The sequence below is a fragment of the Oncorhynchus tshawytscha genome, linkage group LG17 (genome assembly GCF_018296145.1).
Source record: "Oncorhynchus tshawytscha isolate Ot180627B linkage group LG17, Otsh_v2.0, whole genome shotgun sequence".
Classification (NCBI taxonomy): Eukaryota; Metazoa; Chordata; class Actinopteri; order Salmoniformes; family Salmonidae; genus Oncorhynchus; species Oncorhynchus tshawytscha.
In genome coordinates, this window is record NC_056445.1 from 22,073,768 (window position 1) to 22,099,726 (window position 25,959).

At 43.4% G+C, this 25,959-nt stretch overlaps 1 protein-coding gene across 3 annotated transcripts; it reads left to right on the plus strand.

Annotated features, from left to right (window-relative positions):
• The first annotated feature begins 529 nt into the window (after nucleotides 1-529).
• On the plus strand, nucleotides 530-25,874 carry LOC112217078 (AT-rich interactive domain-containing protein 2-like). 3 transcript variants are annotated; one of them, XM_024377348.2, is made up of 21 exons: nucleotides 1,483-2,200; nucleotides 2,312-2,405; nucleotides 3,238-3,335; nucleotides 10,521-10,654; nucleotides 13,004-13,222; nucleotides 13,681-13,748; nucleotides 13,985-14,054; nucleotides 14,294-14,550; nucleotides 14,717-14,813; nucleotides 15,016-15,225; nucleotides 15,602-15,769; nucleotides 16,417-16,492; nucleotides 16,697-16,831; nucleotides 17,101-17,291; nucleotides 17,544-19,903; nucleotides 22,278-22,423; nucleotides 23,477-23,615; nucleotides 23,698-23,789; nucleotides 23,892-24,015; nucleotides 24,219-24,310; nucleotides 24,466-25,874. In XM_024377348.2, the coding sequence occupies exons 1-21, from the start codon at nucleotides 2,109-2,111 to the stop codon at nucleotides 24,575-24,577; spliced, it is 4,974 nt and encodes a 1,657-aa protein (XP_024233116.2). In that variant the 5' UTR covers nucleotides 1,483-2,108; the 3' UTR covers nucleotides 24,578-25,874. The 3 variants fall into 3 exon arrangements, with proteins under 3 accessions (XP_024233117.2, XP_024233116.2, XP_024233115.2); XM_024377347.2 differs by having other exon boundaries at nucleotides 1,485-2,200; nucleotides 16,414-16,492; XM_024377349.2 differs by lacking the exon at nucleotides 24,466-25,874 and having other exon boundaries at nucleotides 530-2,200; nucleotides 16,414-16,492; nucleotides 24,219-24,314.
• The last annotated feature ends 85 nt before the right edge of the window (nucleotides 25,875-25,959 follow it).

Sequence of the window (25,959 nt, forward strand, 5' to 3'; positions counted from 1 at the left end):
GATTATAGTTAGCTAGTTACTGCGAATACACACATGCCAACAATCAACAGCGAACATTAGCTAAATTAGAAGATTGACAACTGTTAGCCAGCTAGAAAACATTAACTAGCTAACGTTAGCTAGTTTCCGGTGAGTAAAGTTGATATGGTTTTTAGATATATTAGCTAGTTAACGTTAGCTGGACAGTTAAAATAAAGTAATGGGTATAGTATTTAAATAATCCCTCGGGGTTAGCAAACTAACCCTGGATGGGGGATTATTCGTTGAGTTTTCAGGAACGTTGACGTAGTTAACAATCTGTTCAAAACCAATATGCCTCTATCAAGATAGGTACCGTTACAACTAGCTATCCAATAATAGCTACGTTGCCACCATGTCAGCAAATAAAACCCTTCTGCTCATGGAAGGAAACACTGAATATTTGCTTCATTCCAAACCCATTCATAAACTGTCCTGGATCTAAAACTGACTAGCTATGTGGCTAACGTTAGCTGCTGGCTAAATGTGACTGACTAGCTAGCAGCCACCGTCAACTAGGAAATCCGAAATCGAATGCCTCAATGTTGACGAGCCGCTAATCTCAGTATTGTTGCTATTTATTTCGCTGAATCGTTGATATCCAGTGGGTAAAGTTAGCTGCACCCATAGACTTTCTACTCCACAAAATGGGGTCTATTAACGTTTGTCTCCGCCATTTTGTGACAGAAATTTCTCTGAGCACAGGGGTACGTGTAATGGTTGAATGTTGTAACCTCGTCAAGTAGATATCCGTCTGGCAGTTACAGAAAAGGGATCATGAGCAATTTCCATTCATCTCAGGAGACAAAAGTAATTTCTGACTGCTAGGCTATTGGGTCCAACACCGGTGATAACCTGGTAGCCGGTTGCTCTCAGGCAAGGGCTGCAGTTACTGGAATAAAGTTACATTACTAGCTATCCAATTAAGATATTACACAATATGGCATTATCACTTTGAAATTGGAGCTAGATTTGGTAGAAAGGAGAGTTGCGGCTATTGAATCAGCCAGGTGATTTCGTTATCACAATATAATCAAGAGAAAGTATTTGTGAACAAACAGTACAGTAATGATACATTATTATAACTCGTCTTCATTTCTACATTGACAGTTTAGAGTTCCGCTCTGGGTCCAGCCAATTTAGCTAAGAACTGTCACCGCTTTGATACAGGTGTAATGGGATACTGCACTGAGATAATTAATATCAAGAACCACTCGTTTTGTGGATGAAATGAGCTAAACTGAATTTACTGTGGTGACTTTATAAACTGTAATGATTAGTCTACTTAAGTTAAGAATATTCAGAGAAAGCAGTCACTTCACCAAACTTTACAATTTAGATGAAACCATTACACAAATTAATTGCATGTCAGTTGCATCTAATATTGATCAACATATAGCCAACTTTGAGAATAAAGTAGGGCTATCACAGCACAGGAAAATATATGTGGAAACTCTGAATAATCTATTTTGAATGGTTGTCAATTTGTCACAGTATTATTCTTATAATATATCCAAAAGCGCCCCTCCCCCACGAACAGTAGTAATTTTGTTCTGTTTGAACGGGTCTTGTACATTTCAGATGAGCTCTAAAAAAGACAACACTGTCTATTGTTCCAATAAACTGCTTTGGAGTGCAATACCGTTGTTTCTAGTAGAGGGCGCTGCGTGGCAGTACGAGCTCGAGGCCTCAGATCTTTTTGTCTGGAACTGGATCCCGCTGCCGCTCTACAGTGTGTGCGATTGCTTGGAGCCGCGTCCGTAACACACTGTCAAACCACTCCAAACGAACACATTTGATACCAAAACTATTAATTTAGCATATTTTACAATGGCAGTTTTAGTTTGCCGTTGAAATCGGTCGTTATTCTGGCTAAGTGTTTATTACAACTTGCAGAATCGGCTTGTTTTCTGTGTATAGCTGTGCATCAGTCTTTATTAGCGAGCTGGCGCTCTTCTTGCTATTAGCTATTTCTTTAACTTTTTTAAACACTCAGCTTCGCGAATGACTGAGCGCCGGCGGAGTATGGGATCCTTGGTGTCTTAGGAAGCGAGTGAGTGGGGGTTTAACCGTTTTTACATGCAAAAACAATGGCAAATTCGACGGGGAAAAATGTACTAGATCAGCGAAGGAAAGGACTGGCTTTCCTGGACGAGCTGCGGCAATTTCACCGAAGCAGAGGGTGAGAATGGGGCGTTTAAATACACCTTTAAACATCATGTACATATGACTATGGATGCTTACAAACAAATAGTAATACTATTCTCCATGTATTTCATTATTTTTCCTTCAGATCGCCGTTCAAGAAGATTCCTATCGTGGGTGGGAAAGAACTAGATCTTAATGCTCTCTATATCAGAGTCATTTCGTTAGGTGGATTTGCTAAGGTGAGTGCAACTAAAAGTGCATTTTCGCACTCTCGGTTTTCAGTGAACAGCTAGAGAACTCTCTTTCGGCATCCCGAATAGCTATTTCATTCTAAAACGGCTGTAGGAGAGAGAGGATTGCGGTCGGCCTTGTGCTAGTTTGCCATCTATGCAATGTGGTGGCTTGTGTTGTGTATGGTTTGAATTGAAAGTCCGTACGGTAGCTGCACTGCTCGGAGTCTGAGTGCAGTAAGAGCAACTCAAAATTAGCGGGCACGTTTAACATCGATTATCGGCACAGAGCACTGGCTAGGAGGAACTATTCGCCGCGGGGGATAGGTAACATTTTGTGCAAGTACATTTTTTACGATAATTTGGGGGAAGCTAGTTATTCGCACTAGCCATCTTTGGCTCTATGGCTGAAGACACATGTAGGCCGCACACAGGCCTATTTATTGAAAACTGTAAACGTGAAAATAATTCCCCCAATAAAGACTGCTCGCCTTCATTCCATCATTGCTACTAGCATTGTGCTGAAGCGGGTCATCGTTGTCTCGGGCTTTGGTAGCTACCACATTTAGCCTGCACGCTTGGCTTGCCAGAAAAGTAATGTTAGCCAGATTGCTAACACTAGCTTGTAAGTAAGCCATCCAGTTCAAGCTGTAGCTAGCTGTGAGTTGTTGCTTGCAAACATGGAATTAAATACACAGTTCTAGCTAATAAAAGTAGCTAACATTAACATCTTGTTACTAGATGCTAATCAGATTGTTTATGATTAATTTAATACATATTTTATGCATCCTGATATTGCTTAATTGGAAAATGTATAATAACATCCTTATTTACTTTACAGGTTTCTGACAAGAATCAGTGGTCAGAGCTGGGTGAAGATTTTAACTTCCCAAGGAGTTGTTCAAATGCAGCATTTGTTTTAAAACAGTACTACCTTCGGTAAGTGGCATGGTCTTGTATTAGCTACTACACTCAGACAGCATGTGGCAAATGTTTACAAATTGTGAGAGGCTGGAAGCAGGAAAGGACCATGCAACAATCCAGCATTGCTGACAGTTTTAAAGATGTTGAACATGGAAAACAAAAACACCATACTGGACCTTACCTTGGCTGCAATATTTATGCCTCATAGCAGTATGTTTTGACGTAACATTTACTAAACTTTACTGGGTTAATGCAGATCACTATTTTATATATATATTTTGTTTGTTTTGTTATGCCATGTCTTACTGCTGGGGATTCTGCCATACATCTTCTCTTTGTAGATTTAAACTATTAGTAAGGGACATGAACTGGGAATGCTTTTTAAATGGTCCATGATTTATGTGTTACTGAATGCTGGCTGGTCATTTTGTAATTGAATAGGCTAGCCGTTGCCACAATTATGCAATCAGCGGCACGTTACCCTAAACACCTTTTGCCCTCGGTGTAGATGTTTCACCAGCAGTAAGCCTGTGGCCATTGTGGAGCTGCTTCTCTACTCAAGTCTCCTTTCCCTCCAAAATATTGCCATCATTGACACGGTCACCTGCTTTTAAGAGGAAGGATCACATTCACCAGTCTAGCCTGGAGGCTGCTTATATGACCCTGCGTTGCCAGTTGAAGCAACATATCTTTAATAATCCTGTTGCATTAATCACCTTCACAATTTGGGAATGGTTGAAAGAGTTCTAGGTCAACAGTCTGCAAATAACCAATCTTGTAGGCATGTCAAATTCTTAACAAGGTTCACACAGACTCTACCTAAGTATCATAATGATTTGAACAACTCTGCATAGGCCTAAATATGTTATTGCCAACCTCTTTTAAGTCATCATGGGATTTTATATAGGCCCTACATGCAGAGCCAATTATAGGCCAAGCACAGTAATGAAGTGTTTCCAAATGGTCCTGGTTATTCCAGCATTTTAGCAAAGGATTTCATTCTTGCTATCAGATGAACAATAGTAACGCTTGATACCCTATAAGAGTTTGTTGAATTAAAATATTTTAACATTAACTTCCCATGCAAAGCTGATTTGATATTGGGCAGGCAATGTTACCCTGCAAGGTGTGGGTGCATGCTGTTTTAGCCCAGCTGCAACACCTGATTCTACCAATCAACAAGGCCTAAATGGTCTTCAACCAAGAAATAGGTGTGTTGCTGCTTGGCTAGGAACAAAAGCCCGCACCCATTGAGACAATTCCCCCCCTCCCTTCAAATTGTCATTTGAAGAGTCATAGGCTAATTTATAATGCAGGGCTCCACAATTTGACCATTTTACTCACATATGCAATGTCGTCACAGTTCGCATATGTGTATCGTCAAGTACAACTATTTTGATATTTTATTTAGGAGCACCAGCGCGTGCGCCTAGAAGGATTCTAACATTATTACTTCAAATATTTTTTGTGTGCACCTGGCTACATTTTCCAACTTAGTTCACATGTGCTCCTTGTAAAAAAAGTCTGCGTAGAGCCCTGTAAAACAATGTTTGACTGAAACACAGAGATATAAATAGCCTAACTGACAGCACATCAGCAGGTTGGAAGGAGCTGTTGGGAGCTGCCCAGATGCATGCTTTATTTTGCCTCATATTTTCAAACAAATGCACAGGCCTAACCCATTTCAAGCCTGCATTTGACCTGACTGCCTGAAACTTTTCCTGGGTTTTACCTCATGACACAGCCCAGTGGGATCACAGAAGTTGGCTACAACTACCATTCCTTGGAAGATTTTTTTCACAGCTTATATAGGTTGTTTATTTTACCATACTCCTGTGTCTTTACCAAACAATACATTGAATTGGCCAGGTTAAGACAGCCTTAAGACAACGCGGTCTTAAGGGCAAACGCTGAATAGTCAGAAATGTATTGAAGTAGGGAGTCGTTTGCTTGTTGGTCTTCTTGTACCGCTACTTAAATTAACATTGCCAAGCCACTTGTCAGTGAAAATAGTAAGTAATCATACAAACGGGGAATCTGAGCAATAGACTCAATAGTTGACCTCTGATTATCATTTAATAAAACTGGAATAAAAATTCTACTTATGTAAAAGACAAACATGGAATAAATGAGTTGTTGCAGCTCAATTCAAGTCACTACAACCATCATGTTGAGGCACAAGTTCAACAGTCTAGTGGTTGCTTTCTCTTGTATCCTTTTATCTGCTTTGGTTTGAACCTGATACATGGGGGTAAGCAATATTGATGTTGTGCCTACTGCGTACAGTAAATTGGCTTTTGTCTGTCAATTTCCTTCACCTTAGTTCAGGTGCAGGAGAGGAGGTCTCTTAAGACTGAGATGCAGCTTGTGAATAGACTGTACCCAACATCATGATGTTAGCACTGTGATGCCCATGCCAAAACAAGAGCTGGATTAGAACTACCTCGCTGTTTTCATGCATAAGTGAAGTCAGAGGCAATCAAGTTGTCTCATTCACACATCGTTTGCTAGTGAGATTAGCCTTGGCACCTCAACAAAGGTGAAACGCTGCAACAGCGTTTAGAGATCCGGTGTTACCCTTCTGTCCCCTGATATCTGTATGTCTCTTTCTGATGTTAAATAGAGGGTGATAAAATGATATATGAAAACTCATGTATCAGCGAGCCACATAAAACTGTAGCGAGTCTGCTGAAACTTTGGAAATGCATGTTATTTCGACAAGATTTTGCAGACAAGGTCAACAGTTTCCTGGTGTAACCCAAGCTGTGCATACCATATTCATTTTTATGAAAAGTCAGTCTGCTTTCTGAACCAGTGTCATATAAATTAGGGCTGTGACGATACTAGTATCGTGATATTTTTTACATGGCAAAAATGAAAACACAAAGCAGACATATCTGGTCCTTTAAAAACTTGCTGTATGTTAAGTATTGTGTTTTGTAGCTTGGAAAACACAGTTAACAAAAATATGAACGCAACATGTAAAGTGTTGGTTTCATGAGTTGAAATAAAAGATCCCAGAAATGTTCCATATGCACAAATCTTATTTCTCTCAAATGCTGTGCACAAATTTGTTTAAATCCCTATTTGTGAGCATTTCTCCTTTGCCAAGATAATCCATCCACCTGATAGGTGTGGCATATTAAAAAGCTATTTAAACAGCATAATCATTACACAGGTGCACCTTGTGCTGGTGACAAAAGGCCACTAAAATGTGCAGTTTTGTCACACAACATAATGTCACAGATGTCTCAAGTTTTGAGGGAGTGTGCAATTGGAATGCTGACTGCAGGAATGTCCACCAGAGCTGTTGAAAGAATTGGATGTGCATTTCTCTACCATAAGCTGCCTCCAATGACGTTTTAGAGATTTGGGCAGTACGTCCAACTGGCCTCAGTCCACGTGTATGGCATCATGTGGGCGAGCGGTTTGCTGATGTCAACGTTGTGAACAGAGTGCCTTCTGGTGGTGGGGTTATGGTATGGGCAGGCATAAGCTATGGACAACGAACACAATTGCATTTTATCTATGGCAATTTGAATGCAGAGATCATGACGAGATCCTGAGGTCCATTGTTGTGGCATTCATCTGCCACCATCTCATAGTTTCAGCATGATAATGCACAGCCCCATGTCGCAAAAATCTGTACACAATTCTGGAAGCTGAAAATGTCCCAATTCTTCCATGGTCTGCATACTCAAGACATGTCACCACCCATTGAGCATGTTTGGGATGCTCTGGATCTACATTTTGGATAGCGTGTTCCAGTTCCCGCCAAAATCCAGCAACTTCGCACAGCCATTGAAGAGGAGTGGGACAACAGGCCATAATCAACAGCCTGACCAACTCTATGCGAAGGAGATGTCGCACTGTATGAGGAAAATGGTGGTCACACCAGATACTGACTGGTTTTTTGATTCACAACCCCTACTTAAAGAAAAAAAGAAAAGGTATCTGTGACAAATAGCTGTAATCCCAGTCATGTGAAATCCATAGATTTGGGCCTAATGCATTTATTTCTATTGACTGATTTCCTCATATGAACTGTAACAGTGAAATTTGTGTTTTCTATCATCAGATGTAGGCCTAACAATTACAATCCGCTAAAGTTGAATAACTCCATAGTTCCCCACTTAAGTCGATAGGACAAACTGTTGCGAATGATGGGCAGCAGAAGTTGTTCACTCTATTAAAAAGGTACACCCGGGAACCACTGTTTAAGAAGAGCAGCTCTCCCTACTCCAAATCCTATTTCTCATGCCTGGCATACATTACAAGACTTGACTGGCAAGTAGGACCTAACTTTGTGTTGGACAAAGAAAACTATAGAACGTCTGCTTGTTTGCAATTTGATTACAGGTGAAGCGCCATGGTTATTTGCTTAGGTTTTGTTGTGGTTTTCCGCCACTGTTTGAGGCCACAGCTAGCTCTCTCCCTCAGCATGCCCCCTTGTTTTGTCACTGGTTATCTGCTTGCCATGCCTTTCTCTACTATTTTTGAAATTGTTAAACCTTGTCAGCAACAATAGCTAAGAGAGGTTTTGAATCACAGATATAACAGTCCAGGGGTGGCAATTGGAGATGTTGGGACTAGTGAAAGCTAGCCGAGGTAGGCAACACTACAACTGCTACTGGCCTAAGATTGGGCATGCTGTCCCAATGTTCTTTGACTGTGGTAAGCTCTCTGCAGATCACACAAAGAAATGTTTGAAATTAAATGTTTCTGTTGGATAGAAAGTGAGACGGACTTTAACTTTGCATCAAGCAAACTACACTTGTGGAAAATGTATTTAGGGGGCTGACAAATTAAACTTAGCCACCATTCTCATTATGTTAAGCATGGTCTTGAGGCCAAAGTGTTTTATTTTTTGTCTAATGGCATTATTTTATCTTTGTTGTGATTCCCACCATGATTGTGGTTGTTAGCTTTCTTCTCAGTGTAGTTTACCATTGTCTCCCCCAGACCAGTTTCTTGTCCACAACCTAGTACTTGGATTTCACCCACCCCCACTCTCAGTGGTGGCCTGTATATAGTGCTTCCATTTATTATTTTATCAGCCGTAAAACCAGCCTATCAATTGACATAGCTTTAGGCTACATAATCTGGATTTCTAATGTTGCTCATCGGTCTCTGTTGTATGCCCCATGTTTAATAAGTTGTCTCTGTCTACTCAAATGAATCTGCAAGCATTTAATTTAAAGGTACAATAATATATATTCACCTGTTTATAGAACAGTAGTAATGCCAGTTAGTTTACTCAATCTGATTGTGTGTTTGTATGTGTGCTTGTCCAACAGGCGGCACCCAATTTTCTCTCTCACACAGTCACTCACTCACTGAGGCAGCCTTTATTGAGAGGGTAGCTCTTATGTCCTATCAGCTCTTGTATGATCCAGACAACCTTAAATTACATCAGTTCACAAACAGTCACCATTTGCAGTGGTAGATCTATGGCTTCAGTTGGTTGCCTACGTTTTTATTGTGTGCCGTTCAGATTAATTGAAAAAATGTGATTTAAAAAAAAGTATATATTTTTGTTGTTGCTGGGGACAAAAAAATGAGTTAAGAGCCCTGTTCCACCTTAATTGCTTGTTTTTTCCCAGCTGATGGTATGACACATGCAATGACATTATTTTTAAATGTCAACTTGATTGGACACTAATGAGAAGTCCTCTTAATTCTGTGTTGCTTTTCTGTGGCACTCTGGCTGTTGTCTTGTCAGAAGAATGGGTGCTTTTTGCCAGCCATGTATGAAAAGGGAAGTGCAGACATGAGCAGCTGCAACAGAATCCAACACCACCACACATCCCGCCTCCCCTTCTGCCCGTGCCCAGACAAGTGTGTGATGACGCTGTGCAGAGCCAGGGCCTCTCCAAACGGAGAGTTGGTGTATTTATAGTCTAGTGTGTCACGCGCCGTGGACGGGGGATTACCTTGGTCACGGCGAACCAGCAGCAGCACTGGGACTCCGTTCAGATTGGAGCTCTCTCTCTGACTCACGGCAGCACACACACTCCGCTTAGCCAGGGCTTTCCACGCTACCACTGGTGAGGTATTTTCTGTTGCCACCACTGCAGCATGTGTCTGTGTAAACAAATATTCAATGTGCAGATGTGTTGGTTCCTCCCTACCTAAACATGTGAGAGAAGGCTGCAGCACTTGTTAGACATTCTCAACTCAAGTAAGGTTTTGCAGTTTTTTTTGTAGACTTTTTTGGCTTTAGACAAAGCTGTCAGTCTTTTTCTTTCATTGAAACTCCCTCTGCTTTACTGCACTCCTCCCCAGCTGAGCGGTTGGTCATTTGAATGAAGACATCACCCCAGTGTCTAGAATACTCTGTCTGTGCTGGTGATAAGGTCATATCATCCCCACCTGTGTCACATCCGAGCTGAATAAACATATTAAGGAATACTGGTATTGGTTGTGACTCTTGATAAACTAGTTTGCCCTAAGCAATAGGGCACAAAGGATTCATCACTTGTACTCTGCTTAAACACTTGCACATGTCTTTTGATTCTTGAGTCAGCTAGGCGTAAACATAATTATTTCATCATAACCGATGGTCTCTATGTCAAACTTGGATTGGATTTTTATCCCCCTCTGGCAGTATTTTTCATTTCATGCTTTGTCGTGTAGTCATTCATGTTCACTCTGTCGATTTTAGAAGTAGGCGAGAGACATTGGTTGTGTTGTAAGCCCCGTTTTGTAGTTTGTTCCACTCTGTTGCGACTGAGTAGTGGAATTGCTTTGTGACTGGGGTTGGAATAGGATGTGGGCACAGATAGCCCGACAACATTAGTGTTGTCTGTAGGAGGACTTTGAAAATGTTAGGAGTTCACAGAAGTAGGCTTGTGAGTCTTTATAGGCCGGAGTGTAGCCTACCAGTTTACTTGTGTGATTGCAGGCATTAACCAAATTCCTCAGAGTGGCTGTCATACTCCATTGGCAAATTATATGGTGGGAATGTGCCAGGGTGTCCAGTTTTGTTATCAGGGATTTGGAGGCACAACAGTTGATGTTGAAGCCACAGTCTAAGGATACAGGACTTATCCTAGTTAGGGAGATTTGAGGATCGGGTGAAACAGGATTATTTGCTATAGAGAGGCCATTCTAAATTCAATATTGGGGGGGGGGAGAGTAGGAATAGGTGGGGTCTTGGATCAGTCACCCTCTGAGCATTAAGTTCTCTTTTGTCTACAGATATTTAGAAAAGTATGAAAAGGTCCATCACTTCGGCGAGGATGATGATGAGGTGCAGCCTGGGAACCCGAAACCATCTCTTCCAATTGGTGCAATCCCCTGCTCCTATAACTACCAGCAACACACTGTATCAGGTAAAGCTTTCCCTCTCTTTTACAAAGTGTCTTCAAACAACCACAAAGCAATAATTGGCTACATAAGTTCTGCCAAAATCTTGTTGGTTGGGCTAGGACTTGAAATACAATAAATATTCTTGAATGGATGGCCCCATATTTTGCTTTCGAGCTAGTTCTTAAAGGGACAGTGGTATTTCAGGATGGTGGTATATTCCAGGAAACGAACAGATGCAAGTATGATAACTTCTTATTGACACTTTGAGAAGAGTGATTTTATTGGACAGGTGTCTGAGAGGTAGGGCTGGGTAATTGCTAGTGGTGGGGGGGAAAATAGATGGTTACATATTGGGATATTATTTTTGATATATCGTTTTGACAACATCGCAGTATTCATTTTGTGGTAGTACCTGCCCCAAAACTCCAGTATTTTTTCTTGATGACTTGTTCTCATCTTCTTTTCAGCTATTTTATTTCCTTGACTGATCAAAACTAGTTTTCTCATGGCTCGCTCTTGTCCCTCTGCAGCAGACATAAGGTGAGCAATATATTTGGAACATCAAATCGCAGTCAAATCACAGTATCTGATCGCAATACACATAGAATGAGAATCGCGTGCCAAATCGGCACCTAAGTATTGTGATAATATTTTATTGTGAGGTCCCTGGCAATTCCCAGCCCTAGTAATTGCCTTGGACCTCACGATACAATATCACTATACTTAGGTGCCGATAAGATATGTATGGAGATTGTATATGTATCATTATTCTGTATGTATTGCGATTCGATGTTCCAAACACATGCTCACTATACTGTATATTTGCTGCAGAGGGACAAGAGAAAGCCATGAGAACTAGTTGTGGGGGTTAAAGTGCTCACGTTGTTGGCTCAACATGCTTTCTTTTTTAATTAAAAAATATATATTAAAAAAAATAAGATGGAGAAAAAGCTACAGGATGATAAATACCTGATATGTGGGGCAGGTACACCTGACTAACGTTAACAACCAGCTAACGTTAACAATATAGTCACAGTAACGATGTAAAACCGGCAAAAATGATATTGTGATACTCTACTGTATCCATACTGTGAGGTAAAGCAACCACCCTTTGGTGGATTTTGGGATGCTGTGAAATAAATAAAAGTACTCTTAGGTCAGAGGACAACCTTGGTGTGTGTTTATCAAGGTGGATATTTCTTCAAGTATCAAGTGATGGGGCTGTTGAAGAACACCGCCAACTCTGAATTGAGTTGAAACTTACGACTCAAATGGAGAACATTATGGCCACCTTCAGCACTGAACTTCCTCTCAACACACTTGACTGGGAGAACTAGGTCTCTCTCTACTCAAAGCACACATTTGTTAGTCATCTGAATGTGCATATACTGCAGGCTTGTTTGCTTTGTCTTTTCAGACAATTTATTCCACCTCATAACATAATCATAGATTCATCAAGATATAATTTGGAAAGCTCAAGAGAGGAGAATGTTAGCAAGACAACAAGATCTTAAAATGTATGATGAAAGTAGCCTATATTCCAAGAAAGAGGAGTTGTACTAGGATTAGTCTTTGAGCTGTTTCAGAACTGAAGACGCAATGCACTTCATACGGTATTTGGGCTGCTACATTTATACTCCTTTTGTTTATGTGCAAACATATGGGCCTTTAAACCAGTACTCTGCCACCAGAAGCTCATATCCTCCCTCATATGGCTGTTGAGATAATTGTTTGAATAATCTTGACTTTGGACAAAAATTGTAATACAATCTTGCCCAGGCCTGAGAGACCCCCATCAGTAAGAGTGTATCTGAACTGAGGTTGTCATTTCCCCAGGCATGCAGGCAATTTGCAACAGTGTGTTACCATGGTGCTGTGTGATGGTGCATTACCACCATGCCCGGTGTGTGTGAAGTAGCTCTAGTTCAGGAGTCCTGACAGCTACACACATACACACACGTGTGAAACGGATGCAAAGCTGCCAGCTGTGAGGAGTTGGCTATTTATATCCCATTGATTGCACCGTAATCAATTTCAAATAACTGAAATATTCCATACAATCATTGCCATGCCAGCAAAGTTATGCCAAGTGACAGAGGCTTCAGGAAGTTGCACTTGTTAAGCCCACCCCCTGCATGTGACTTTCATTACTGTTTCCTATCTTTGAAAGCATATTCATTATCAGGCAGGTGTCCCAGTGCATGCAGTTGCAATCATTTTTTTAAACAGTCTAAATAAACTCCTAAATCATAATTTCTCAAGGTCTTTATAGCGCAACATTGTAATGTTTTTGTATGTTTTCATCAGGCTTTCTTTACATTCACTTTGAAGTTGAAATTACAACTGGATTTGTGGTTGTTTTTTGTCCCCAGACTATCTCCGCCAAAGCTATGGGCTGTCCATGGAGTTCACGGCCCCATGCGACTATAACAAACTGGTGCTCTCTCTCCTGTCGGGCTTGCCCAATGAAGTGGACTTCGCAATCAACGTTTGCACTCTCCTCTCCAACGAGAGCAAGCATGCCATGCAGCTGGAGAAAGACCCCAAACTCATCACGCTGCTACTGGCACATGCAGGTGTCTTCGATGACTGTACGTCTTCAACACCGTTAAATATTCTTCATTAGTATCCAAATCTATTTTTGCAGGACAGTAATTAGAGAGATGCGTGTGTGTGTGTTTGTAAACTTTGTCTATCATGGGAACTTGGGGGAAATGTTGAGACACTCGCACTACTGTGCTGTTTCCCTTTTTGGTTAAAGTGGAAATGGGGAGTCAGTTGTTTATTCCCTTTCATTTGCCTGTATGGAGACTAGATTAGTTATTACCTCCTTGGTAAACTTGTTAATTTAGAGTCTGAAGAAGGTTGTGTTCAATGCAAAAATTCAGGCTTTAACACAACAAAATGTGAACACTGTGCATTCCTTTTCAAGGCAGTGCCATTGCAGAACCATTTTTGTTGTTGTGATCCCTCAGGTGTGAAAGTACCTTCTGTCTCAGAATGTAAGGGTTGGAATGTTCTCTCTAACGGTACTCTTGTGAATTTGCAGCACTAGGCAGCTTCTCCTCTGTATTTGGGATGGACTGGAAGGAGCAAACCTCCCGGGACTTCATGAAGGTAGATTTGACTGAAAGACTCACTATATATGTATACTATAGGTTTGTAACTTACAAGGCTTTTGGTCAGAGGGAGAAAAAAACGGTTGCCTCGCCTCCAGCCGTTCAGGGATCTTCGTGAATACAGTGTGATGTCCTCGCGGGAGTACATCAGCCTTAACCGCTCTTGTTTTTTGTAGCAATGCATCTTTTCGGCAGTCAGTATTTCAATAATAATCTGTGAATATGATTCTACAGTTCTGGAAGGATGTGGTAGAGGATTCTGAAGTCCGGGACCTCATCTGGGACAAGACCAGCCTGACACAAGGTAAGCAATTTATGCTGACAGACCCAATTTTAAAAGACCCATGGCACAATAAAATGTTTTTTGCACAACAATGGTAAAAATGGCACGTCAAATAAATATTACGGCAACATTGTTTTGTGGACTTTTTGTGTAATAAAGTATTTGAAGATTTCTCATAAAGACTTTTAAAAGACCATTGCTCAGACCCTTGATGTCCTTGGGGGATCAGACATTCACTGTTCTCTCTGCTCTTCTCCCAGTGACAGACACTACGCTGGGGGACGAGCACTGGGGCGCCCTCTTCCACCCTCCACGCAACCTAGGCATCGGCGACATCGAGGGTCAGCGGGTCCTGCAGGTGGGAGTCATCCTCCGCAACCTCTCCTTCGAGGAGGCCAACGTCAAACTGCTTGCTGCTAACCGCACCTGTCTGCGGTTCCTCTTACTGTGCGCCCACTGCCACTTCATCTCCCTACGGCAGCTGGGATTGGATACACTCGGCAACGTGGCCGCAGAGGTGAGGCGTTTTTACTGTTCTATTTATGTTCTGAATGTTATTACTTTCGTGCAGTATGGAGCTAATTAGTACTATTCAGTATTATGTTAGACAAGGCTGTAGCTGTTCCAGAGCATTTGTGTTATTGATGATTCCATTAATTAATATCTGTTTTCTCTCCCAATAGCTTCAGTTAGATCCTGTTGACTTTCGAACAACCCACCTAATGTTTCACACCATCACCAAATGCTTAATGTCAAGGGACAGGTTCCTGAAGATGAGGGGTGAGTGTCAGAGCCCATACTTTATCTTTGTCAGTGTCTGGGTCTTTTTATTACAAATTCAATGTCAGATTTATTTTTATATCACTGGCCTTGTAATGCGAAAGCAACTTCATGTCTTTATGTAAAAACAGTAAGCATAAATTGTGATAAATGTATAGATGATTTTCCCCAGAGCCTGACTATTTGTTCCTCCTCCCCTCAGCCATGGAGATCCTGGGTAATCTGAGCAAGGCGGAGGACAACAGCGTGCTGATCTGTGAGTACGTGGACCAGGAGTCATACCGTGAGGTGATCAGCCTGCTGTCGCTGCCTGACCTCATGCTCCTCATGTCCTCCCTGGAGGTCCTCTACCTGCTGGCCCAGCTGGGGGAGATCCCCTGCAGCAAGATCGCCTCCGTGGACAGGAGCATAGGTGAGATACCAACAACCTAGCCCTAAACAGGGTACTAGTAACCTAGACACTAGTCAGGATTGAGGATACATGCAGTAGTATAAACAACCAACCAGAATGGAGGGGATGGAGAACCGTCTAACCAAGATAAAGTGTATGTATAGCATTAACAACTAATGGAGTGTTTGAGTACAGTTTGATTAAGTATAGTCTCTTAGCATGGCACAGCAACCAAGCTACATGAATTGGGAAACAAACTGGTTGCACAGAAGACATTTGTCGTCTCTTGGAGGAATAGGAAATTCAATGATTTTCAGAATTGGGAAATCAAAAGCAACCGTCATGCAACAATTTAGATGTACATTATTAAACAGTGTATATGTGTGTCCCTGGGCAGATCTGCTGGTACGGCTGGTGTCAGTGGACCTGCACACGTTTGGTCCGGATGCTCTGACGGCCGTGAGGCTGATGGAGCACCAGGCTGCTGGGCAGAGCCAGGTGGCCGAGGTGCGGCCGCAGCTTGTAGAACAGCTGCCTGCTCCGCTGCAGGGCACACCCATCCCAGGTGAGCATCTTAACACTTAAACCCTGTCCCCTGATCTTCAGATGCACATAGAAATGAAATGAGGCCAGGTTATATTCATGTTGTACATAAAATCAGAATTTAGAGCAAGCTGTGTGAGGGCAATAATTAGCCATATGGTATAAAGGAACAGTTCCCTGAGACAATGGCCTGAGATTATAGGCTCAGCTCCGTGGAGCCTTGCTCCTTGTCGTGTACATTAGAGACTGATCGAAAGCTGACAGCTCATCAGTTTACACCTCCCATAAGCCTCTGCATCCACTCTCTTCTGTAGAGACTTTCCATCCGTTGTTGATTTAGAAACTTGGATGATCAGGCAAACTGGTGTACCCGTATTGTATGCAATCAATCAGCTAAAGTTGATGTTTGCATGAGGTGCTAAGAATAATTCAAGCTAGGGTAAACATAGCAGTCTGCTTGTACAGTACTGTCACTGCTCCCTAGTGGGGGAAAATGAGGAACAGCACACTAAACAGACCATGTAGGAAGGGAGCACTGTTCTGCAGATTTGACAGTTCAGTCTCCCATCAGAACAAAAGTGTTTTCAGCATAGAGAATGGGTTTATTCAAAAACTTTTGTAAGTTGATCAAATTAGACTCAATAATGATGTCATATCTCACTTCAGCAGCAAGAGTCCCTGTCCAGTCCACTCCCCCTCCTCCTGGTATTGTTGAGCTAGATGGGGAGAAGTTTACAGTGCAGTGGTGAGTCTCTCACACACACACACACACACACCCTCTCATACATACATACACCCTCTCATAGTTATGCTCTCTCCGTGACACATCTTAGCTTTTTAGTTTCTCTGTAAGTTGAACGGTAGTTCTCGGGTCAAGCAGTCAGCTTGCTGGTCACAATTGACCCCTGAGTAGCTATAGATACATTCTGAGTCCCGTTGTCTCCACCAGGCTAAACGCCCACTTCGAGGTGAGCGGCGAGAGCTCCGTGTTGCGCTCAGAGATGTACTCGGAGTACCTCACCACATGCAGCAAGATGGGGCGCGCTGGCATCCTGGCCTCTCAAGGCTTCCTCAAATGTCTACGGTTGGTTGGCATAATCCCATATTAAATCAATAGATTTAATTGAAAACCATCATTTGGAGAACACACAACTAGAAGTTTATACTGTTTTTTTATTTATTTTCCAACTGTGGTCCTGGAAGCCTTATATTCATTCATGTTGTGTTTTCAACCAAGAAATCACCCTATGGACAAGTTACAATATAGTGGTCCAAATTCAATGACTTTGAGAAGCATGATTGACAAGGTTTTAGTGTCAACTGCACTCACACCATGTCTCTATCATTTTGTAGGACAATCTTCCCAAACCACACAGTGAAGCGGCTGGAGGACACCAAGCCCAATGCTCAGGCACACATACACGTGGTGGGGGTCAAACGGAGGGCCATCCCACTGCCCATCCAGCTGTACTACCAGCAGCAGGCTAGCCCCACACCAGGGCCCAGGCACGATGTCCCTGTCGACCCCCAGGCATCCCCGTCAGGTAAACTCACTGTACAACTAACTACATTTTGTAGTTAGTGACATTAAAATTCAAGTTTCCACATACCTTGAATATTATCACAGCAAACGTCAGAAGACATAGTTGCTATACATGTTGTCTTGGAGTATGGTGAGACATACTTTGCAGTTGTGCAAATTAGACCTCAGTCAATGATTCTAATGTGTTCTTTGTTGTATCTCTTTCTGTGTTTATGCTTTGTTCCTGGGTATCCTGGGTTTGCCCGGCCTCCAGTCCCCAGCCTTACTGCTAACCCTGCAGCGCCACAGGTGGCCTCCACCATGCAGGATGGTGTACCTCACCCACAATTGGCTCAGACTGTTCCTCGGCTCCCACTTCACCCCCAGGCCTCACCGCATCAGCACCCCAACCCTGCTCAGCAGGCCAAGCCAGGGGATATCCTCAAGACGGCCATGGTCCAGAGCTCCATCCCCACCTCTGGCCAGGTGGTCCAGAACCACAGCCCCAGCATGGCCCAACAGCTCCACCATCAACAAGTCATGGCCCCTACCGGGACCCCCGTCACACTGTTCCAACAGGTACAGCAGGGCCACATCTTCACGGCGCGGGTTCAGGGGGTGCCCATCGCACAACGGCCGCCCCTGCCACACACTCCCTCCTCAGTACCCCAGGCCCTCTCCCAGGGCCCCCAGCAGGAGACGGCTGTATTCTCTTCCCCCCCACACTACGCTGCTGTGTCGGCCCCCTGCTCCTCGCTGCAAAACTTCCAGGTGGGCGGGGGCCAGGTGTTCACCATTGCCAGCGTGTCTAACACCCAGGGCTCCCGCGTCACTTTCCAGAACATCGCCCCCAAGCCTGCACCCTCGCAGGCCAGTGGACCACCAACAGCCACTCATAACCAGCAGCAGCAGTCCAGCGTTGTCATCGTCAGCCCCAACCTCCAGCAGAACCAGGCCTATGCCCCGGCTATCCATCAGATTGTTCTGGCCAACCCCTCCACCATGTCTGGTGGCCAGGCCATCCAACTGGCAGGACAGCCTCCCGCTCCTTCCAACCCCCCACCTTGCCCTTCCACCATCGCTCCACTGCCCCAGGGCCTGCCCACTCCTTCCAACACCCAGATCCCAATGCAGGGCTCTGCTTCTGTCAGTCAGATGCTGTCAGTCAAACGGCAACCACAACAATTGAACCCCCAGCAGCAGTTTCACCCCCAGCAGCAGTTTCAGATTCAGTCCCAACCCCTGCCTCAGCAGCAGCCGCCCCCCCAGCCTACCTCCACAGAGTCCAGCCTGATCAAACAGTTACTGCTTCCAAAGCGGCCCTCCACGCCGGGCGGAAAGCTCATTCTGCCCGCGCCCCAGGTGCCTCCCCCTAGCAGCACGCAGCGTGCCCCAAGCCCACAGGTGCTCTACCAGTTGGCCTCACAGGGCCAGCCTCAGCCCCAGCAGCTCAATGTACAGCTGGTCCCCAGCCAGCTCCAGTCCCCAGGGGGGCCTCTCCAGACGGTGCAGCTCATCTCCACCAGCAGCCCCGCCACCATCATCCAGGGCCAGGCTCCTGGTGGCCAGGTCACCTTCACTGTGGTGCCCAACACAGGCTTCACCACTTCAGCCTCTGCAGCTGCCGCCCAGGTCAGCCAAGGAGCCGCTGCACCAGGCCTGCCAGCGGTCCAGACAGGCAACACCCTCCACGGGCCACCGCCGCCCTTCAGGGGGGACAAGATAATCTGCCAGAAGGAGGAGGAGGCCAAGGATGCCACGGGTCTGCACATCCACGAACGCAAGATCGAGGTGATGGAGAACTCCTCTCTGGCCGATGGGGCTGGCACCAAAACCAGCAACGGGGACCTGGCAGGGGCTGACGCTCCAGGGGCCAAGCTGCTTAACGGGAGGAAGTGCATGGACTCCAGTCTACCTCCATACCACTCAGGGAACAGCCAGGGGGCCTGTGCCAACGGACCAGCCAGCGAGAGCTGCCCCACCAATGGGAAGCAGACCTCTGGCCTGGCTAACCCACAGGAGGGCCATGTCGACCCCAAAAAGGCTCTCGTCAACGGGGTCTGTGACTTTGAGAGAGGGGACGCCTCCACCGGTGCCCACTTAAGCAAAAACATTCCAAATCACTTCGCTTCCAAACACTTGGGGAACGGGGAGGTGGGTCCTCCTCAGAAACTGCATGGGGCTCCCCAGGAGCCCTCTGTCCCCCAGCAGGATACTGCCAAAGCTGAGCAGGCAGAGCGCCTTGCCAATGGGCCTCAGGCAACAGGCCCCTTCTCTAACGGACCTATGGGGCCGGGGCCTAACTACGCACTGCCTGCATTCAGGCAGCAGCTGTTTCCCACCGTCACTGTAAACTCCCAGGGCGCCACGGGGCCAGGGACCCTGCCGGCCAATGGTTTGAGCGGCGAGAGCCGTGCGCACAAGAGGCCGGCGGAGGAGGACAAGGGGGCGTCTGTGATTCCCTGTAAGGTGGGAGTGAGGATTATCACCATCAGCGACCCCAACAAGGCGGGCTGCAGTGCCACCATGGTGGCCGTGCCTGCTGGAGCCGACCCAAGCACAGTAGCCAAAGTAGCAATAGAGAATGCCACGCAGCAGAGGAACTGCTCCACCATACAGGCATCCAGCTCTACGGTGAGTTTCACATAACTCAACAATTTGTTTCTTGTCCCAGTTTTGCAAGATGTGCCAACTTAGTTGGCTAGCAAGCTCATTAGATTGATGACTGATCATGAATAATTCATTGGATCATTGACATTCTTGCCCTGCTGGTAAAACATGTGACTATGTCTTTCTTCACAAACATAAAATGCAGGGCTCGACATTAACGCTTGTCCTCTTGTCCCGGACAAGTAAAAACGATGCTTGGACAAGAAGAATATAGATTGAAGTTCGGACAAGAGTAATAAACTTTTTTCACATCAAACAATTACTCGGATCAGAGGCCGACATTGGAATAATATTCTAATCTATTTTTTATGCACATTAATAAAAAAGCCTACATGTCAAAGTGTAGATGATATGCATGTTGGCTACAGCCTCGCGTCCAAACCGATGCTGAATGCTGACATGAGGGAGGCACCAGAAAATGTAGCCAGACTTTTAATAACATAAATATAGGTTGAACACCAGTCATGTTTGAAAAATATAATGAAGGACCATTAACGTCTAAAGGCTTGATTCGACATACTCAAGGCACGGTTCGTTCAGATCAAATGGTCACAAGACCGGCCTGTTGCGAATCGCACATCACCCACCTTGATTGGGGTCTGCATTTTGAAGCTATTTAAAGGGCAATTCCACCACTTTTCGACCTCATTTATCATGTCCAGTGTATACATATGTGAAATCAGCACTTTTTTACAATCTGTAGTTACAAAGATGAGAAGGAAAGTCCTAAAGAAATGCTTCTCTGTGACATCATAGGATAAGATATAATTTTAAAAATGTAAATCAACCTGCAATGTGTTTTTAGCCCAAGGTGGGGAGCAAGAAAATACCTCATCACTGAATCTGTGTTTGAAAATAACTGATAATGTATTCTAGTATAACTTTTTTTACTTTTGTTTTTTTCCTACAAGATGTATAAATGCACGGTTTTTATAAATGTGGAAACTGGTTTTGTGCTGGAGATAATGAACAAGAGGTTGGTGGAGTTGCCCTTTATCTATTAACGTAATTGTTTGAAACCTTGATATTTTGTCATTTAATGGAGCACGTCTTACCTTGTTTCAAAGTAGCCAAGCATAATCCTAGTCATTAGTAGTAACCCATGTTAGTTGATGCATCTTTAGATCTCCCCTTGCTTTATTTCTAACAGATATTTTCATATCTCATGCGGTGTGCTTTTGAGAACAATGTTTTCCTGCAAATTGCATTTTGGAACATTCGTGCAGAGCCTACAGCCAAGTGCGCATTGAGTTTATTGTATAAAGAAATAAAACGTTATCAACATTTTAAGCTAAACAGTCTGATCTGAGGCATCGGCCTCGTTGCTTTTTAAAGTGTTTTAATGTGCAGTGGTTGTATGAATTTGGGATATGTCATCCCCAAGTCTGTTATGAACCGTAGACATATTTTTTTATCATTCCAGGGACAATGGGAAGCCCTTAATTTCGCACCCTGGGGGGGAATTATTTTATAAAGAAAAGTGTTTGGTTGTAATTGTAATGTTACAATATTTTATAGGCTACAAAGGATGGCCAACCAATCTCCAGGAGAGCCTTAAAGGGATAGTGTTGTAATTCCAGATAGGCTTGAGTATGCAAAGAAGCCTACAGACAGAGTGTAGCCTACATTTGTCTGATTCTCTATGGTAAAAAAATGTAGTCATGCATTTTGTTTTGTAAAGTGGATCTGTCAATGATGCAAATATTGTGTTATTTTGGGGGGTTGAGTTTTTGCAAGTAAAACATCTGACCTTAAATGTCTATCCATCACATGTAACTACAAGGCTTCTGTTGCTGTTATTTAGGAAAATCAACTGCATTGTGATGAGTAGGGTTAGAGGCCATTTAATGATTTATACAGACTGACTTTGAAAAGATGCAATTGTGTTTTTATATTGCACTTATTGGATTGGCAGGTGTGTGTGATCTTTAATTTCATCGAATAACAATGCAGGGCTTACAGTTGTAAATGACTTGCATAAAACAAGATCAACGATGAAAGTCTTCAGGATCTAGGACCTTGAATAATTTATTCAAACTCTGTTCATATTTTTGTTTAATTCATTTCTGAAAATAACTAATAAGCAAGTAGTAGGTTATTTATATTGTATAATTTATTGTAAGCAGAGGGTAGCTAGGCTAGAATCTAAATGTGTTTCTTCAAAATTAGCTTAATTTACCAATTTATCTTGTCATACTTTTTAAAAAGATAAAAGAAATGCAACAACAAAAAATTGTGACTTTTATTTGGGGAATAGTCAAACACAATCATACAACACAAAATATCACTTGCTTATTTGGTCTGATAAAGCTTTGCCTCTTTCCCTGGTTTTACACAGCCTCTGCCAACAGTGGCTCAGCCTGTGCAGGGTGGCAGCGCCAGCCCCAACGCCTCCCTTTCTGGGCCACAAGCCGTGGTGGCACCCCCAGAACAGACCAGGAAAGCGGGACAGAACTTCAAGTGTCTTTGGCAGTCCTGTAAACGGTGAGTTAATCTCTGTCCATATTGAGTTGACATACTTAAAGAGAAGTCCTTTGTTGTGAAAGGTGTGTTCATATCATGGCTAACTAAAACTGCATTTAGACAGGCAGCTCAATTCTGATATTTTTTTCCACTAATTGGTATTTTGATCAATCACATCAGATCTTTTTCAGAGCTGATTGTTCAAAAGACCAATTACCGTAATTTCCGGACTATAAGCTGCTACTTTTTTCCCACGCTTTGAACCTCGCGGCTTATACAATGACGCGGCTAATTTATGGATTTTTCCTGCTTTCACAAGATTCATGCCGCCAAAAAACTGAGCACCGTCACATAATGTGACGTAAATCGAGTGCGCTGAAACTTCCCATCATTCTGATTACGGTAGTCATTTTGTCACCCTCATCATGGCAAAGACACGGAGAAATGCATATGATGCAGCTTTCAAGTTGAAGGCGATCGATCTGGCTGTTGGAAAAGGAAATAGAGCTGCTGCACGGGAGCTTGGCCTTAATGAGTCGATGATAAGACGTTGGAAACGGCAGCGTGAGGAACTAGCTCAGTGCAAAAAGACAACAAAAGCTTTCAGAGGGAAGAAAAGCAGATGGCCCGAACTAGAAAATGAGCTTGAAGACTGGGTCAACACACAGAGAGCAGACGGCCAAGGTATTTCAACTGAGGCTATTCAATTCCGACACCGAAGGAGATGACTTCAGTGGTTTCAGTGCACAGGAGGAGGAAGATAGTGACCAATGACTTTCTTGGTAGGCTACTGTTTACTGCTATTTAAAAAAAAAAAAAAAAAAAATGTTACAAGCCGTGTTTCGTTTAAAGGCTGTATAAAGTTCATTTCTTTCAATGTACCGGTAGGCACCTGCGGCTTATAGACATATGCGGCTTATTTATGTACAAAATACTTTTTTAAAATTCAGTGGGTGCGGCTTATATTCTGGTGCGTTTAATAGTTCAGAAATTACGGTAGTGGAAAAAACATCCGAATTGAGTCTCTAAGTGGCCTGTTCATTGGCTGTCCCATTTATATCTGTGTTCTTCCAGGTGGTTTGAGACGCCGTCTAGAGTGTTCTACCATGCAGCCACGCAGCATGGTGGCAAGGAACTATACCCAGGCCAGTGCCTCTGGGAGGGATGTGAACCTTTCCCCCGACAGAGACTGTCCTTCATAACCCATCTACAGGTAAAACTACACCCTCACCTCTCAATCAATCAGTCCATGTTTGTGGGTTTTTGCTGACAATTATCCTATTTTCTTTCTGCAGGATAAGCACTGTTCTCGAGATGCCCTATTGGCCGCACTAAAACTGGAGCAGGAACCGACACAGACGCAAGACCCAAATCAGAAAACTTCCAAGTATGTATCCTCTGGTTAGCTTAGTATGCTAGTGCTAATGTCCATTCTGGTGATGCTAGAATGCGCTATGTGTGGCTGACTGTCTTTTGCATTGTTCCACAGGCCTCAGCCAGTGGCAAGCAGCACTCCAGCCCCCCGAGCACAGAAAGCTATTGTCAATCATCCGAGCGCAGCCCTTATGGCCCTACGCAGAGGCTCTCGGAACCTAGTGTTCAGGGACTTCACTGTGAGTATGGCTGAGCTTAGCTGACACTGAAGGTGCCCGGCTGACTTTTGACAGAAATTTATGATTTTATACCTGGAAATAAGATTTAAGATGTTAAACATTGCAGTCCTTGACTACTCCATATTTATCATATATTCCCACTTGGAAATATTTTGTTATCAATATATCTTGTAGCTGATGAATTTCACAATAATTTTCCTTAGGATGAAAAAGAGGGACCAATGACCAAACACATACGACTAACTGCTGCCTTAACGCTAAAGAACATTGCCAAGTATTCAGACTGTGGTCGAAAGTAAGAACAATTTTTTTTGTATACATTCACATTTACAGAAGGGTTATCTGTGGACTCCCCGTGCTGTGTTTGTTCGGAGTGATGAATCATAATCAATTAAACAAATGTTTACTGTTTGATGGAGTGTGTTTAATGACGGCTTCCTGTCTTCTCAGGTTGGTGAAGAGGCATGAGAGCCACCTTTCTGTGCTGGCACTCAGTAACATGGAGGTCTCCACAACGCTCGCCAAATGCCTTTACGAACTGACTCGCTCTCTCCAAGCTTGAGCCCACAAGAGTAACCCACCCCCAAAAATTGGAGAACCATCCTTCAGGGGTGTCATGACAGTGGGGCACACAGGTGGGCAACACCAGACTATGCCCTCCGGACTCCCCTCCCTCACCCCACTGTGCTCAAATCCCCCCCATCTCCTTAACAAAACAAACTGCCACGGGGTCTTCCACCAGCCGCCCAAGAGAGGGAGCTCTTTAGACTGCTGCCCTGAGGGACTCTCCTACCGAAACCCTAAATACGAGCACATTTTTGTAATCCTGGGACTATTTACAGAGAACTTATTTGAGTAGGAGCGGCAGTATGTTGAGGTTTTGCTGTGCCGAGGGAGGGGAATGGCTGGAGAGGGGGAGGGAGACGCAGCTGCAGGAGACTGGCTCGATTGTTTTTCTTTAGAACTTGATAGCGTGGTTTTCTTACTTGAGTCAATATATTTTCACTTATTTATTATTGAAATGAATACCATTACAATTAATGAAAATAATCTTGTAAATATTTGTGAATATATATATATAAAGAAAATCCTCATGCCGATACAGCCACTGGGGAACTTGCTCTGTGGAGTAATAGAAGCATTACTTTGGTAGAACCTTTTTTTAATTTTTTTTTTTTTTAATGATCCCTGATTACTTGTATCTAATGTGATTCTATACTCAGCAGTGGATGAATGTACTTAAAACCTGTAAATACTTCTGCAAAGGTACTGATGCTGTAAAGTTAAGGGGGAAAACAGTTTTTTTGTGGAACTGACTTTTTTGTATAATAATACCTTGTAGAACTCATTTTGCTGGCTGAAAGAGTATGGAATAATATATCTCATGTCATTTTGTAGAAGAAAATAATATTGAAGGTATTCTCTCACCACGAACATGTATCCACTGTAAACGTTTGTCATTGTACAAGCACAGTGCGCGTACATTATATATTTTTTTTTGTATTTGTAAATTGGTTTAAATACATGGAGTTTTATACAGGTTTTCTCCTGTGTTCTTTGCTTTATGTGCAGGTATATTTTCTTCACTACTTTTTTTCTATGTTAATATAGTGTGGAGTTTTATTGTACTATTTTTTTCATAATACCATGCCACATTCCGGCTCACGTCCTCAGACTATCCTCTCTATGGAGTGTTGTGTAACATTAATGACTGCCTGTTAGCGTCCGAGCGGGGCAGCCCACCCATCCTCATTTCTGCAGTGTCAGTAGGATGTTCTATTATACATAGACATAAGTCTGTTAGATTGGCTTTATTTACTTTGACTGTTTATAGTTTTTAAATAAAAGACTGAACTATTTGTCTTTGTTTTGGTGCTCTTGTTTTGTGGTGTGAGGAGGCAATGGGTGTCTCTGTTCTACAATGTTACATGGCTGTGATCATCC

Excerpts from the sequence above, each read along its gene's own strand:
- LOC112217078 (XM_024377347.2), top strand. The coding sequence starts at position 2,109 with ATGGCAAATTCGACGGGGAAAAATGTACTAGATCAGCGAAGGAAAGGA. Across the intron at positions 16,493-16,696 it reads GAGAAGTTTACAGTGCAGTG|GCTAAACGCCCACTTCGAGG; the intron begins GTGAGTCTCTCA and ends TGTCTCCACCAG. Across the intron at positions 24,016-24,218 it reads TAGTGTTCAGGGACTTCACT|GATGAAAAAGAGGGACCAAT; the intron begins GTGAGTATGGCT and ends AATTTTCCTTAG.